Here is a 14,778-nt window from a genome sequence, read left to right as displayed (position 1 = left end):
TGCTTATAAAAATATTTTTCAAGATGACACACATTTTTTTCCAAATTGTTTTCATTCTTTTTTTTTTAGAATATCTTTGATAATTTTTCACGATGATTCGTTACAGGTAATTTTTTTTAGGTAATATTTTAGGATTACGATATGAATTACCCTTAGCTTTTCTCCCCGAAAAAAAATATCTAAATATTCTCAACGGATTGCATTCAGGGCTTGAACAATGCGCTGATTAGAAGGTTTCTAATGTTTCCCTTGAATTTGTCGTACCTTCAGCAATGCTCCGAGGAACTCTTCTAAGAATACATCTACGAGTATCTCTAAGTAATATCACAAATTGTCAATAGATTATCAAGATTATTTCAAATGATATTCCTGAAATCTCTGCTTTTCAATGCTTTTCAGGATTACTAAAAAAATCGAGGAACTTTTAGAATCATCCTCAGAATTTCTGGAGAATTTTCTGGGTCCTGGTTCCTTAGTCGAGTGGTTAGAGTCCACGGCTACAAAGCAAAGCCATGCTGAAGGTGTATTGATTTAGCATGATCAATTACTTTGCAGACAATAAACTCGTTTGATGTTGTACTATTGACATTTTTTCCCTGACCTCAGGTGAAATTTCCTGATTTTCCCTGACTTTCCAGGTCAAAACTAAATTCCCTGAATTTCCAGGTTTTTACAGGAAGTCGACACCTTTTGTCTTATTTGCTTTTATTTGTGATTCAAACTTATTCTAAATGGAAGAAGCATCAAATGGCATAAAAAGTTGCTTCAATATTGATCTGTATTTCCATATATAAATAATTTTGTATGAAATGCGCGGAATTAGGCAATGCGCTGAATTAGGGCCCTTTACGGTATGCCATTTTCTCCAAAATGGGAGATTAGTAACAATTAAAAAGTTTGTGTTCGGAATATTGTGGATTTTCTGCTGAGTGAAATTTTATGTTATTTCCGAGCTGCGGTTAAAATTTCAGGTAAATCGGAGCTATAGATCCATGCCTCCAAACTTGACCATTTTGTATCAAAAACGACAAATGTATACTGTTTTGTCCCAAATTCCGAACATGGCTCATATTCCAAACACTCTACTTTTCTAAGCAAATTAATAAAATACTCAAGTTTCTTTACAGGATGATGAATTCTTCTATGATTCAAGTCCTCGACATTTAAAAGTTATAAAAATATATATTTATACCTTTGAAATAATCAATGTTCGGAATATGAGCCTTGTTTGGAATTTGAAAGAAAACGGTACTTTATTCTTTCTAGTACTGTAGCCGTCTTGAGTACCACTTAGGTACTGGCATGAGTGGCAGACAATTGAAAATGTTAAAGCTATAAATGCCTTTCATAGTGACAAGTAATCCGTTGTTTTTGGAATTATCTGCACATCGTTTAGCAAGGGAAAAATCAATAATCTTATCTGTGTACAACGCCCCTACGCGAATGTTTTGATAACATGCATTTTGGTCACACAAAGAAATTAGATTAGCCAGATAATCCATAGCAGTTATAGGGGTCTATTTTGTAAATCGAGCAGATTCATGTGACTCGTCTGTAATCACTGTCGATAAAAGTAAGCAGGCATATTTCAGATGTCACCCGACGACTGCCATAGTAATCCAGTCACATAGAGTGACAACTGTCGAAAAACTCGAGTGAAAGAGCCGTGTCGAGCGAATTTTGATCGACTCGACTTATAAAATAGGGCCCATAATTAAATCGGTTTTATGAACCACAATCTCTAATGTATTCTACAAACACAGCCACAAACGATTTCATAACGAAAACCAGTAGCGTGACGACCAAGCAAAGAGAACAAACAATAGCTTAAATTAACAGCCAAGCTCGGCTGCAGAATGTGTGATCATGAACAATCGAAAATGCAACCGATCACGATGACTTGTACATTTACGGCTTCTACCTTCTCATGCTTGATTTTTCATTCTGTGGATACCACTCTCCTAATAGTCACTCAGATTTTTTTTTTGCGTTAATCATAATCACACTTTTCCCTGCTTACAGATCTGCTAAAAAAGAGGATAATAAAACATAATCAAAAATGTCGCTACGACTTGTATCATCGCCCTACTTTCGCCGTTTCTTACTGGCAAATAATGGCAAGGTAAATGATCTGAAATTTCTTTCCTTCCTAAATCAGATAAACAAGTGTAATTCAATTTCATTGATGTTTTATTTTATTTTTAGACCGTTCCATCACGCGCCATGAGTCGTGATCCTTACTACGATCCCCGAGGATTCACTTTCACCGATATGAAAAAGAACCCAGCGGTAAGTTATTTTTACATTCTTTCCTTTAGATATCGAGCCTTTATTTGAATCTTAAAACGAACTATCAGCTAAGTCAAAATTACATACTAAGCACTGACTGGTGGAAGAAACAATCTTACGAACTAATCGGTAAACGATAGATAGCTTTACGAATAGTAAAAGCGAACGGGTTCGCCCCTGATCGGTTCCTGTTTCTACAGGAAGGTCGTCCAATATGTGACGTTCAATATGAAAAACGAGAACGGGAAGAAAAAGCGCGAAAATTTATCGATGCACAGTGCCGTCTCGCGGCCATTGCAGAACGTATCGTACTGGGGAAGGTCCGACGATCGATGCGTTTTGTTGAAGCCGTTCTTGTTGAAATCGATTGCCTCCGAGAGGTCCTCGTCCGAGTAGCCTTTCATGGCCTTGGTCGCTACCGGTCCCATGTAGTTGTTGACGACGGCGAACTCCATCAGCGAGAGAAACACGAACACCGAACAGGACGACATCCAAACGTCGATGGCTTTCACGTAGGAAACGGGCGGTAGCGACTGTTGGGATTGGGTGTTCTGGGTGGCTGTGAGGGAAACAGACAAAAAATGTTAAGATTAGCTATTACCTAAGTGGAACAATTTCAACACTTCTTTAAAAATGGTGGAAACTTCCATATATTCTAGGAAATTTGTTTACCTAAGAAGATAAGGCTCTGTGGTTTTAATAAAATTATGTTATACCTAATCCTAGTAAGTTTAAATAGGTTATATCTGAGAGAGACTCGCGAAGAGGAAAAATATCAACGTCATATGCAGCCCAGATTCCCCTCTCACGAAACGTCAAATGCAGCCCACCGTTTTTATGGCTGAAAAAGTGAAAAGTATTGTGTTCTAAGTTAATTGTTATTGAAAACCTCAGTCAGCGGAGCAGTTTTTTCCAAAGTGGCTGATAAATCTAAGCAGAAGATTAATTATTTCTAATGTCTGCTACGTTTGCTGGCATGAAATTTCACTCAAACGGCTATTTATGATTCGATGTGATGCAAACTCAATCATTTTTTGCTGAGAGGTTCATGTGAGGATTTGAACAGCATGCGCATAATTGGTATAAATACAAAGTGGAATAAGAAAAAAACTCAGCAATCACAGAAAAAGAAGACCGTCTCCGCGAGTCTCGTCTCAGGGTTATATTACAGGGTATCAAATTATTATTTTCACTTCCCGGATTTTTCTTGGATGCCCGGTTTTTCAAGTAGTATCTTCAAATATATAAGATTTTATTAACTGTTAAAAAAACGTTTACGGTGAATCTTTGTTCTATCAGCTTAGTCATGCTGACAATACCTGTGCGAAGGCATTGTAAAAACGTTTCCTATACTGCCGTGAATCGCAAGTCCCATCTGCATTCTCGTCAAAATTGAGTTGAGCTCAGTTTTCAACATATCTTTCAATGCTCTTTCAGCTGCACTAATGAGATAATATGATTTGTTCGGAAAAATTAAGAAAAAACAGCAAGTCAAATTGTCCTATAATGAAAAGTAACCGCATATCAGTCCCACAACAGATTCCCGCACAGTGTAACACAAAAATGAACCGTGTTTTGACCATCTTTATATTTTTCTCGGAAGGATATCGAAGGCAAAAGCAAAACGTAAAAGTTTCATAAAGATTTGAACATGTTCCAAACCTCTGCAATTTTTTGAATATTCGTATGGAAAACGAGTTTGGAAACTTCACAGCTCATTTTCTCAATGCCTACTCTTCACAGATGAGACTGACTTGTGATTCACGGCAGTATAATCTTCTAATAATTCTGTCCGTTTGAATCGGTAGAGGAATGAGCAGCGCATAAATGTAAACAGACAAACAAGTAATTTGTCTGCTGATGTCCGAGAAAATTGCAAAAGAAGCGTGGCATCGACTTAGACTACCGAGAATTCGTAAACTCCATCATTTTTTATTCATGAATCAATGTTTATGGAATTTTTAAAACACTGTGGGTTTGAAGAGTTTCAAACTGACAGATATAAACGATTCATAGAAAAATATCAAAGACCAACACTAAAGATCGTTCTAGCAAACTTTTATAAATTGTAGAGATTGCTGAACTAACTCCTAGACCAGGTCTTTTCAGTAGATCAAGTCGAGTCTAGTACACGACACTGAAGACGGCTTTACAGTTGAGGTCGAAATACGCGTATCTGTAAAAGGATACAAACTCTAGTAGAATTAAATGGTATAAGGTACCGCGGGGCAAGTGGGTAAATGGGGTAAGTGAAAACAATTGATATATTTTACTGAATATGTGAATTAACGTTTTAAACTCATGCGTAAACCTTTGAGGCCATTGAGAACAATACGATAGGTAAGAGATTTCTGAGATTTTTCAGTCATTATTGCATAATAGAGCGAAAAATTGTTAACCTGTCAACTGTTACTCCGTAACAAGTTGGCGGCGTACAATCTTATTTTAATATTTTCAGTGGAAAAAAGTTGCGAAAAATAATTTCCTGTACCACTTCTTAGTTGTCCTCTGTGACAGTTTCAAACTGCAATAAAAAAAGTTTTAGAATTAATTTGACGTAGACCTAAAAATAACTAAATTTAAACACCGTCAATTTTCTTATCAGGTGGGGCAAGTGAAAAGTTTATCATTAGAGATTGAATTTGTGTTTTCTCTTTAAGTAGCCATAAGTAAACATGGTTCGCAATTATCATAGAAAAACATAACGTGCTGATAATTCAAGAAACACTATACTCAAGCGTTAAAAGCTATAAGAAATCATGGAACTTCTCTAAAAGATGTTACCAAACATTACAATATTAATATGTCTACTTCGGGCAGCCAATTGAAAGGAGGACGTTGACTGAAATGTTGCAATATTAGAGAACACATGGAAATCTCGTGGAATGTCTATGTAAAGCTAGTTCAAAACATAAAAATGGGGTATAGGTCTATCCACATAAAAAAGATCCTAAATACGTTATTGAAGGATTCCGTTTGATTTCTCCCCAAGAGTTATCCGACGTTATATCCGACTTTCTCAAAAACAAATAACGAGCGGTGGAAATTCTACAGAGCAGAAATGCACTTGCTGTCCTATAATGTAAGAACTAGCATTGGAAATGTTGCATTTATAATGTTGTCGAATCATTTCAACTAACATAACTGAAGAGAAGAAAATTAAAGTGAAAAGAATAACATTTTCTTTGTTTACATGTTACTTATGTTATTGTTCATTGGGAAGTCTTAACAAATGTTAAAGCTAATAGAAATCGTGAATATGACTGTTTGTTTTTGAATTTATTGTTCAAAACGGTAAACTTTTCACTTGCCCCACTTTTGGGGCAAGTGAAAAGTAAAGAGACATTTTTCAAAAACATTTTCTGTATTTTTTTCTTCAATTTTTCATTAAAATCTATTTCAGCATGCTGCTTATATTTGGTGGGAGTCAAGCTAAAAAATATACACGACCTCATTTGTTTCAATTTAAAGTCTCTAGAATTTGAAGAATCTCAACTATGCGAATTCCATTACCCACTTGCCCCACGGTACCTTAGTACTAAACTACTCATAGGTATTCTACTAAACAGCTCGAAGATTTATTATCAGGTCTTTTCAGAAAAATCAAAATTGATGGAGTTCTTAACGTATCTTTTGATCGCCAAAATATCAGCTAGTCCTGTCTGTTTGAACACCGACCATTTGAAAGCCATATCTATATGTTTTAGGGATGATGAAAAAAAAACCCTTGTATACGAACTGGGCGCCCAATAGATTATTGGCCACTAACACGGTATACTCTATGGAACCATGCCACGGCTCTGGATACAGTATTCAGAAGTCGAGAAAACATGGAAAATATTTAGCGTATTTCTTTGGTGAATATATACTCACACATTATGGAGATCTATTTGGCTAAATTCCTGAATCAACTAGCTCGAACAATTCTACCCAAAGATGTAGTAGATTGATTGAAAACAATATTCTTCCCGGTATTCTGTAAAATTCTAGTAAATTCCTTAAAAGATCGCTAAATAAGTCCTCTAATCCTCCGTTAGAGGATTCCTTAGCCGAGAGGTTAGAGTCCGCGGCTACAAGGCAAAGTCATGCTGATGGTTTTTGGGTTTGAATCCTGGTCGGTCCAGGATCTTTTCATAATGGAAATTTTCTTGACTTCCCTGGGCATAGAGTATCATCGTACCTGCCACACGATATACGAATGCGAAAATGGCAACTTTGTCGAAGAAAGCTCTCAGTTAATAATTGTGGAAGTTCTCATAATCTATTTAAATACCGTACTCACCCAAAGTCAGAAGCGATGTAACTCCAAGCGTAACCCGAGCCGGAATGGCTTCCGGTTTGATCCAGAACGATATCCACGACATGACGACGATGAGTGCCGACGGGATGTACGTGTGGAACAGATGGTAACCCAGACGCCGTCGTAAGTTAAACACCACCGCCAGACAGGTGAAGTTCCCCGTCGAGTACTCGATGGTACAGTCCGTCGTATAGTTGTTGCTGATATCCAACTGGGGTAGTTCGATCTCCGGGTTCACCACCAACGGGTCGGTCATGTTCCATATGAATACCAAATCCTGAACGGTGTGGGATACTGTGGAAGGAGTTGTTACGGAGGGTACATATAGTTTCATTAGTAAGTGTCCAGATTTTAACATGGGAAAACATAATTAAAATTAGTTAAATATCATTGCTTGTCGGACTAGGAATACAATTTTGAAGTTTCTAGATGTATTAAGGCATGCATCCGCGGCTTAATCTGTCACATGCTTCCCTGTAATCTACGATAACAAAAATATGAAGAGAAAAAAAGAAGTTTGTTTTAATTTAGAATAAACGTGTAAACGAAGTTATTTCTCTAACCTAACGGATGAAGTCACTCTGTCTACGGTCGAAAATAGTAATATGTTGTACTTACATGAGACGCAAAAAAGCTGTGACGCACTAATAGACATATGTACTGGGAGGATATGGATTTATACAGTTTACAAGAGATGAGTAAACACAAAACAGTGCGGACAATGCAGCAATCAACTACTTGAGAATGGCCGTTCAATATGAAGGTTAATATCCGTACAGGGAGAAGAATACATGAAGAATGTCATTTGGTTTGGTTTATACAAAAAGCAGAAGAAAACAACTAACTACGCTTTGCTGTTTTTTTATGTTCATTAAACTACCAATACTTTATTTCAACTTCAAACACTATACGTGAATATTAATTATTCCTGTAATTATTGTTGTTGCTGTTCTGGTTTAATTATATTTTATCATATCAGTAAGTGATGTTCAAATTGCATAAAACAAACTATTCTAATTACATGGGATCGACAAACTTGATTCAATCTGAGTGCTGTTGAATATCAATACTCAAGATTCTAAACAAAGTAAGGCAAACGTATGTTGCTTCGAAAAAATGTGCAAAACAAAGTTACTCTTTCAGATTTTGAAGTTGATACACAGATAAACTACTGCTGATTACTTAAAGCATAACTACAAACTAAGAAATAGAGTAAAATATAAAAATCTCCGAAATAGTTTGCCATGAATCATGACATTATTACTTGGCTAAACTCTACATACATATGTAGGTTGTCATATTGTGAGCTATTCATATATATATATTGTTTTCAAGCAATTGGTTCGTCAACCAGCAGTACAAATATCATACAACACAGTCTACTCTTCCATGTTCATATTTCATGTTTTACTTTGTTTCAAAAAAGTTCAGTTATTACTTTCACACTAGGTAATGGTCTACATATTACATCACATTTGCATCTACTTCTACTGGGAAAATCTATGGCATAAGTGGATTATAGTGTGATACAGTTCGATCATTATTACTTTTTACACGTTTCCGTACGACTTATCGCCATTCCTCTTCCAAATGAGTTGTACATTATAAAGAGTGTGTTGATTCGTATAGGTTTGCTGTCTATTAAATTCACAAAGTGTGTCATTCTAGCGCGTTTCATGATTACTTCTACAGCTATATAATACAATATCCTACGCAACTGAGATATTCGTGGGTGTTTATTTTGTCATGCATGAGAGTACAGTTGTTTGGTTGGGTTCAAGAATTTATCCTCGCGCGTCTTCCAAACCGTTGAGGACACATTACAAAACAGTATGTGGACTGAGGGGAGAGGAAATATCAGATTGGGATTAGGAAGTCTACGATTTCGGTTCATGATATGCCAGTGTCTTTCTAAGTAGGTGGATTGGATCTGAAGGAGTTTAGTTAGACAGATGTTTTTTTTGGTTTCTATATGATATTAGAGTTGTATTGTCTTTATTGTTGGCATCAACTAACGATCACGCAAGAAGCTATGCCACAAAACCACAAGAAGCACTAGCTAACCGGTTGGAAATAGTATTCGGTGACTGATTAGACAATGGTGATGGAGCGCAGACATATGTTGAAGCAGGAACAATTTTATTCTATATTCTACTGTGGTGCCACCTGTAGAACGCCATCTGTCAGCTTATTGCCACGTGGCAATTTGTGGCGGCCATGTTTTCTTACACAAGTTGCTAACACTTGAACGTCAGTCTGCGGTAAGAGTCAATAGGACGTACGTGAATACCATATCATTATATGAAATCCGAAATCCAGCAAAGATGGGATTAACATGTGGTTACATGCAGCATATTATTATATGCTATTCATGGATATTATTTTTTTCTTTTGTAACATTTCATCCCCACGCTTCTTAACCTGCTTTGCCACTTAAGTAATATTCAAAGGGTACTTTTTAAATCATTAATCAAGAGCTTGAGCGAAGTGTTTTTTTTTTTAATATTTCGAGCTGCAGAAACGATCATACTTTATGTCGAGGAAAGTGAGTAAAAACTCTCTTCAGAGCGAAAAGGTCCTTGACCGTACCATGAATCGAACCAAGACACCTTCAACAAGTGATAATGGTAGCTTTGCTTTATAGTCGCGAGCGATATCACATGACTAAGTAAATACATGTATAACAGAACTCATTTTTAGAACTACATTTTAGTGTAAACATATTTTGGAGTCGTTTGAAGGGGTATCACGGCTATCGCTTCTGCTTTATAATTAGAAGGTCATATGTTCAATATCAGGACATTCCCTTTCGTACTTTGTGGTTCTGTTACACAGCGTAACAAAAATGACATTTTTGCGTGTCTCAAGGATCAACTTATGTGTCTCTAGTAGATTCATGGTTGCTGTATCTGATGCCGTTCTCAGGAATGTTCTAGCACGTTACAATTTTTAGCTACAGGTCACCAAAGTTGTAGAAAATATTGTTTTAATTGATGTTTACATAAAATTTAAAGTGTGATTTATCAATCTGTTTAAGATCTAATCCACCAAGCATGCAATATATGACTTTAACTTTCATTTCAGATATAATTTCTCCATACAATATTCTTCATTTCACTTTTATGGGAAAATATAATACTTTTTGAAAACATTAAAAATAACTTCTGAGCATCGAAAGTATTATGAACTTTGTTGTGATTGTTGTACACATGAAGTTTGAATTTTGTGGAAAATTAAACGAATGAATTGCCATACAAGCTGGAAAACTTGCATGCAAGTGGACTGAAATTGACAATTTTTGCATTTTCAACAGTCAATATCTTAAAAACTAGACATGCTATAATATTTTTGAAACGGCAATAGTTTCATCCACCCTTAATTTAGTGAAGAACGGTATTTTGATGTTTGAGACGAAACGCAGTGTAATTTATCTATTGCTTACTTAACATCATTGGTTATTCAACCTGATGTGGTGGGCACAATTGTTGTCTGTAAACTGCCTATAAACCCGCACTCATATATTAGCGATGCCAGCAGTTTAAGTACAGCTAATCTGACAATAACGGGTAGCCAATCAAGCTCAGTTTAGCACTTGTATTATGAATGTTCATGATGGAATATCGAAATTCCTTGAATTTATACAAACTGCAACTATTGTTTAAATTCCAGAAGGAAATAGTGTACAAATTCTAGGAGAGATTTCAAACCGTATATTAAACGGAATTAATAGTAAACATTGTTAAAGATATTTAATAAAAACTTTCAACGGGCATTCCTGGACCATGTTCAATCGTTTAGTTGCACTATTTGTGACGGATTTATTGATTTAAGTTTTCACATGACTAATGAACAAATTTCTGTGCTAAAAGTTGGAATCTACAGTGCTGATGTATATTTCTTCAAGAGTTTTTGCAAAGTAGCTGGAGAAATCACACGTCATGAAAGATTTGCTGGTGTAATTCTTGCGGTAATTCATTCTTGTGGAATTCCTGAAAAATATCTGAAAAACTTTTGGTGAGTTCATACGTGGATATGGATGATTATGTGACCAAAAATCTCATGATAAACGTAAATTTATCAACAATAAAGATTTTCGTCAGGCCAGAAATTGACGCTGGACTACCGTCAATACCATGCAAAGAAATGATCCAAAAGCAAGGATTTCCTCCGCAAACAAACCCAATATTTTTGATACCATTTCGTAAAAAATGTTATAATATAACCAAAAATTCTTCAAGGAATTTTTTCCATGATTCTAATAGAAGTCATTTTTTCAATACTCTGCTTAAAATCAATGCAAGTATACAATTTTAACCAGAGTTGCTTAATATCAATCATATCAGCTGATGGCTGATGGTCTAAAACTATCACTATCACTTGCGAGCTATCAATATCACTTTGATTTGACAACCAAAAGCAGTGATGCGACATCGCACTCTAGATCATAATCACTGCGGAATGAGTGATCACGTGGTAATTATCCATGCTATTACTGTTTTTCAGTGACCAACAAATAGTTTTTACCTATCTGAAACGCTGTCAAAAATATCGTACTGATAAATTGCCATTTTATTTGCTTAATTTAAGGCTAAACTTAACCCATCAGTGATATCCATAGTCTATCGCCATTAATGCACTTGTGATGGAGTAGACAGCATGATAATGATATGATGTAGATTGATCCGAATTTTATCGCAGTCGGCCTGTACAAATCAGCAAATTTTAAGCGTTGATAGTGACAGCGAGCAACTCTGATTTTAACCCTGTGAAAATCACCGAAATTTACCATACCAACCGGTTAGATGTGCGTGGGATATGACCTGCTAAGGAAAATACAGTTACAAAAACTACAACATAAAACCAGACGTCAAAAGATCTACTCAAGAATATAATGATTAGTTAAAAAAAACTGTGCACTAGAGCATCTAACTACACCGTTGGTTATTATAAATAACATAGAAAATTATTCGAAACTGAATACACCTACAACATTATCTAACTATTACGTATTACAGAACCTACACAAAATATTGAACAAAATTTGCTTATAAAAATAATAAATAGAAAACCAATACTCAATTTTCGATTTACGTTGCACTTTATTTCGTTTTATCAAGTATTTTCATTTGCAATCGTCAATAATCGTGAACGTTTTTGTTGTTGAAGTTGATCCGAGTTGATGTCGAGTAGAATCGAATCACAAACACCATGTCAATCAAGAAAAAAAACAAAGAAAAATACATACAATTGGCTGCCTCAACGAGTTTTAACAAATCACAGTAGTGTGCAGATGTGTGTGTGTGTGTTATGCAAGTGTGGTCTCCAACAACGCGTACGAACACATACTAACATTAGTTGTGCTGTTTACCGCATTGTTTGCGTGTTGTCAGCAACGTTGATGCGGTCAGTCGGGGTACACCAACGTAAGGGTGATAGTGAGGGACAAGTTCTGTATAAAATGTAAGTCGCTATGTGCGTGACTCAAGTATCATAAGCCCGTCAATAGTTTGCCTGAATTGGTGTATTTACGTAATCGGTTTGCGTGGTTTGATACTGCTGTACCAAATGCTGCTGGTCTTTAAGTATACCTGTGTGTATGTTAGGAGAGATGTATTTGTGAAACTATGTCACTGGTGGAGACGATTCAAATAGTTCGATCGAGTCGTTCTGAACTGAATGGAAAATTGTGGGAGTGGTGGATTCAGAAGTACTACAAACTGTGTATTTAATATTATCTTTGTTCTACATCGTAAAAAATAGTGGTGTGCTCTATCACTACTACAAATGTATCGTTAGCTTACTCTGTTGCTGTCAAACAGATGCATTGTGTTGGTTTATTGATTATTCGATACCAAATTGTTTGGCAATAATTACAATACAATGTTGTTTTCATACGCAATCAAACAGATGCACTAATCATAGCTATGGTTCTACAATATGTATATGTATATATAGATATATAAATATTTATTTAATACTTTTTGTGTGGTTCTATTCATATGTTTTGTTTTTATTACTTTTCTCAGGTTATACACGTGAAACAGTCTAATGATACCTCTACGAGTACTATTGTTCATCAAACTATGTACGGTCATGTTGCGTAATTTATTCATTTTTGCTTACTGCAAACTACTGCCTCAAAACACTACTACTAATAGAGCGTAGGAGAGTGTGATTCAGGAAAGTAGAACAAGTGGATGGTTGCTTACAATTTGCTCAATCATACGTATTAAAAAATGTACATAAACATATCACATTACCTTCGGATTAGGTCTCAGCCCACTGTCTTCGTTTTCCGAAACCGAGGAACACATTTTACTTTATTCCAATACTGATCAAATGTAGGATACTTAAGGATTATGCAGGGGTTAGTGAATTAATAAATCTAAGGTACAGCCAATGCTCGGTTGCTTTTGATTTGCATTTTTATTGCCTTCCGTCAATAGTGGATCCTACGATTTGGACCAGCCAAATTTTGTCAGCCACTACTAACGCAGGGGACTTCAAATGGGTGAACTGATTTTAGAATTACTAACTTAGGTATTCCGACCACACTACACCCGCATTACCTTAATGTTACTTGTGTCCAATCATCACAAACTGTTGCTTGTATTTCCAACTCAACTTCTATACAACCAAGCGTTGAAACGCCTCGTAGCATTTCAGGAGTTTGTCAAATTCTGTACAGAGTTTCAAACAACTGAGGATATTCTGGCGGGGATAATCACTTTGCTACCCTAGACAAAAAGCTTGCGTTCTACTCAACGATTCTACCCAACAAAGCCTAGCCTAGCGTAGAACACTTTTGTCCCAAGTCATTTTGAATTAGCAAACGCTAACTACTCATGCTAGTTGTTAATTCTTTTCTTTCCAACTTCCAAACATTTCCAACAAACTAAGTGTAGCTTTTTGCATGTATTTTTTCGTGTATTTTTGTTCATTTGCACTTTTGCTTTTGGGTTTGGTTTTCCATTTGTCAATAATTTACTTATAATAATGATAACACGCGCGCTTCCTTCCTCTTTCTTTCTCGGCTTACTTCTCATCTTTCTCACTATTCCAATTGTATAATGAAGTGTATAATAGTAAGTTTACTTATATGTTTGTCCGTTCGGTACTCACGTCCGACAAATAGCGATAAACATTGCAAATTTTAGCGTGACCCCTTTTTTCTTGTATCCCCCCCATCTGCCCTTGTTCTCCGCGTTCACTAAATTATGTCTTTTAACTTTGTTTGCTCGATATAAAAACTAAGTTTTATTGCTTATCAGTTTTATGACGCCCCCTCGTAAATCGGGGGAACGTGCTGGTTTACTTACTTATACTTTTCATATCAACTTTTACTAAAAATAAGGTTGCTCCAATATGTATGTTTTTTTTTGTTTGAGAGTGTAAGTGTATCTTTTTCAAAGAGTCTTTGTGTGAGTTTGTCTCTTATGGCTGCAGGTCTTCGACGAGACTGTGTTTGTATAATTTCAGATATTAGTAAATATGAATAGTGATCGAAACGCACCTTAGAATCAGTTTCGAGATGGTTTTTTAATGATCTTTACGTGTTGTCGTGTCGTTTGCACGATAATTGTAGTAGCATATTATCTAATTTTTGCTCAAATAAAGTATTGTCAATGAGTTTACCACTTTTTGATGTCAATCATAGTCTTTGAAGTGACTATCTATCCAAAATAAAGAAAGCTGGGGTTCGTCTAACAAAAATATTTTTTTTTAGGAAATATGAGCTTATTTTCTTGGTGCTAGATCAGTTTGAATACTATAGGTGGGGCATGTTTATTTTCTGAGAAACTGAATCATGATGGATAGCCTATTTTGTTACGTGGCATGTTCTGACTATAAACATATAAAAATGCAGGATATTTTGATGGCAAGTGGATGCCTGTGACGTTAACCGAAATATTTGCTTTAAACTGGATCAAAGTTCTCCGCAAAAACAATTACAATGATGATCGAACATTTCCAGGAAACTATCTAATATAAATAATACAGATAGATACTTTGCTACATAGATGAAAGATTTTCATCAGAGTACAATATCTGGTCCAATTCTTCATGAAAACCTTACAAATGTATAATATCGCTACACGCTAGGTTTTTATACAGAAAGTGTAAGTTTCTAATACAGAATTGTGTAAAACCTCACAATTTCTGTATATGTAACGATCTGATACAGTTTT

General features: G+C 35.7%; 2 protein-coding genes across 2 annotated transcripts in view; one reads left to right on the top strand and one right to left on the bottom strand.

Moving 5' to 3' along the window:
* The window catches only part of LOC5567396, a 126,064-nt gene that overhangs the window by 7,724 nt on the left and 103,562 nt on the right, over positions 1-14,778 (top strand). The window contains exons 2-3 of the mRNA XM_001651730.2: positions 2,023-2,122; positions 2,206-2,289. Coding sequence (XP_001651780.1) covers positions 2,060-2,122; positions 2,206-2,289 — 147 coding nt within the window. The 5' untranslated portion in view covers positions 2,023-2,059. The remainder of the gene's footprint in view (positions 1-2,022; positions 2,123-2,205; positions 2,290-14,778) is intronic.
* The window catches only part of LOC5567380 (RNA-binding protein Musashi homolog 2), a 190,939-nt gene continuing 182,744 nt past the window's right edge, over positions 6,584-14,778 (bottom strand). The window contains exon 8 of the mRNA XM_021853082.1: positions 6,584-6,883. Coding sequence (XP_021708774.1) covers positions 6,718-6,883 — 166 coding nt within the window. The 3' untranslated portion in view covers positions 6,584-6,717. The remainder of the gene's footprint in view (positions 6,884-14,778) is intronic.

The sequence above is a fragment of the Aedes aegypti genome, chromosome 3 (genome assembly GCF_002204515.2).
Source record: "Aedes aegypti strain LVP_AGWG chromosome 3, AaegL5.0 Primary Assembly, whole genome shotgun sequence".
Classification (NCBI taxonomy): Eukaryota; Metazoa; Arthropoda; class Insecta; order Diptera; family Culicidae; genus Aedes; species Aedes aegypti.
Note: the sequence above shows the minus strand (reverse complement) of the source record. Positions and strands in the feature narration are given on the sequence as shown.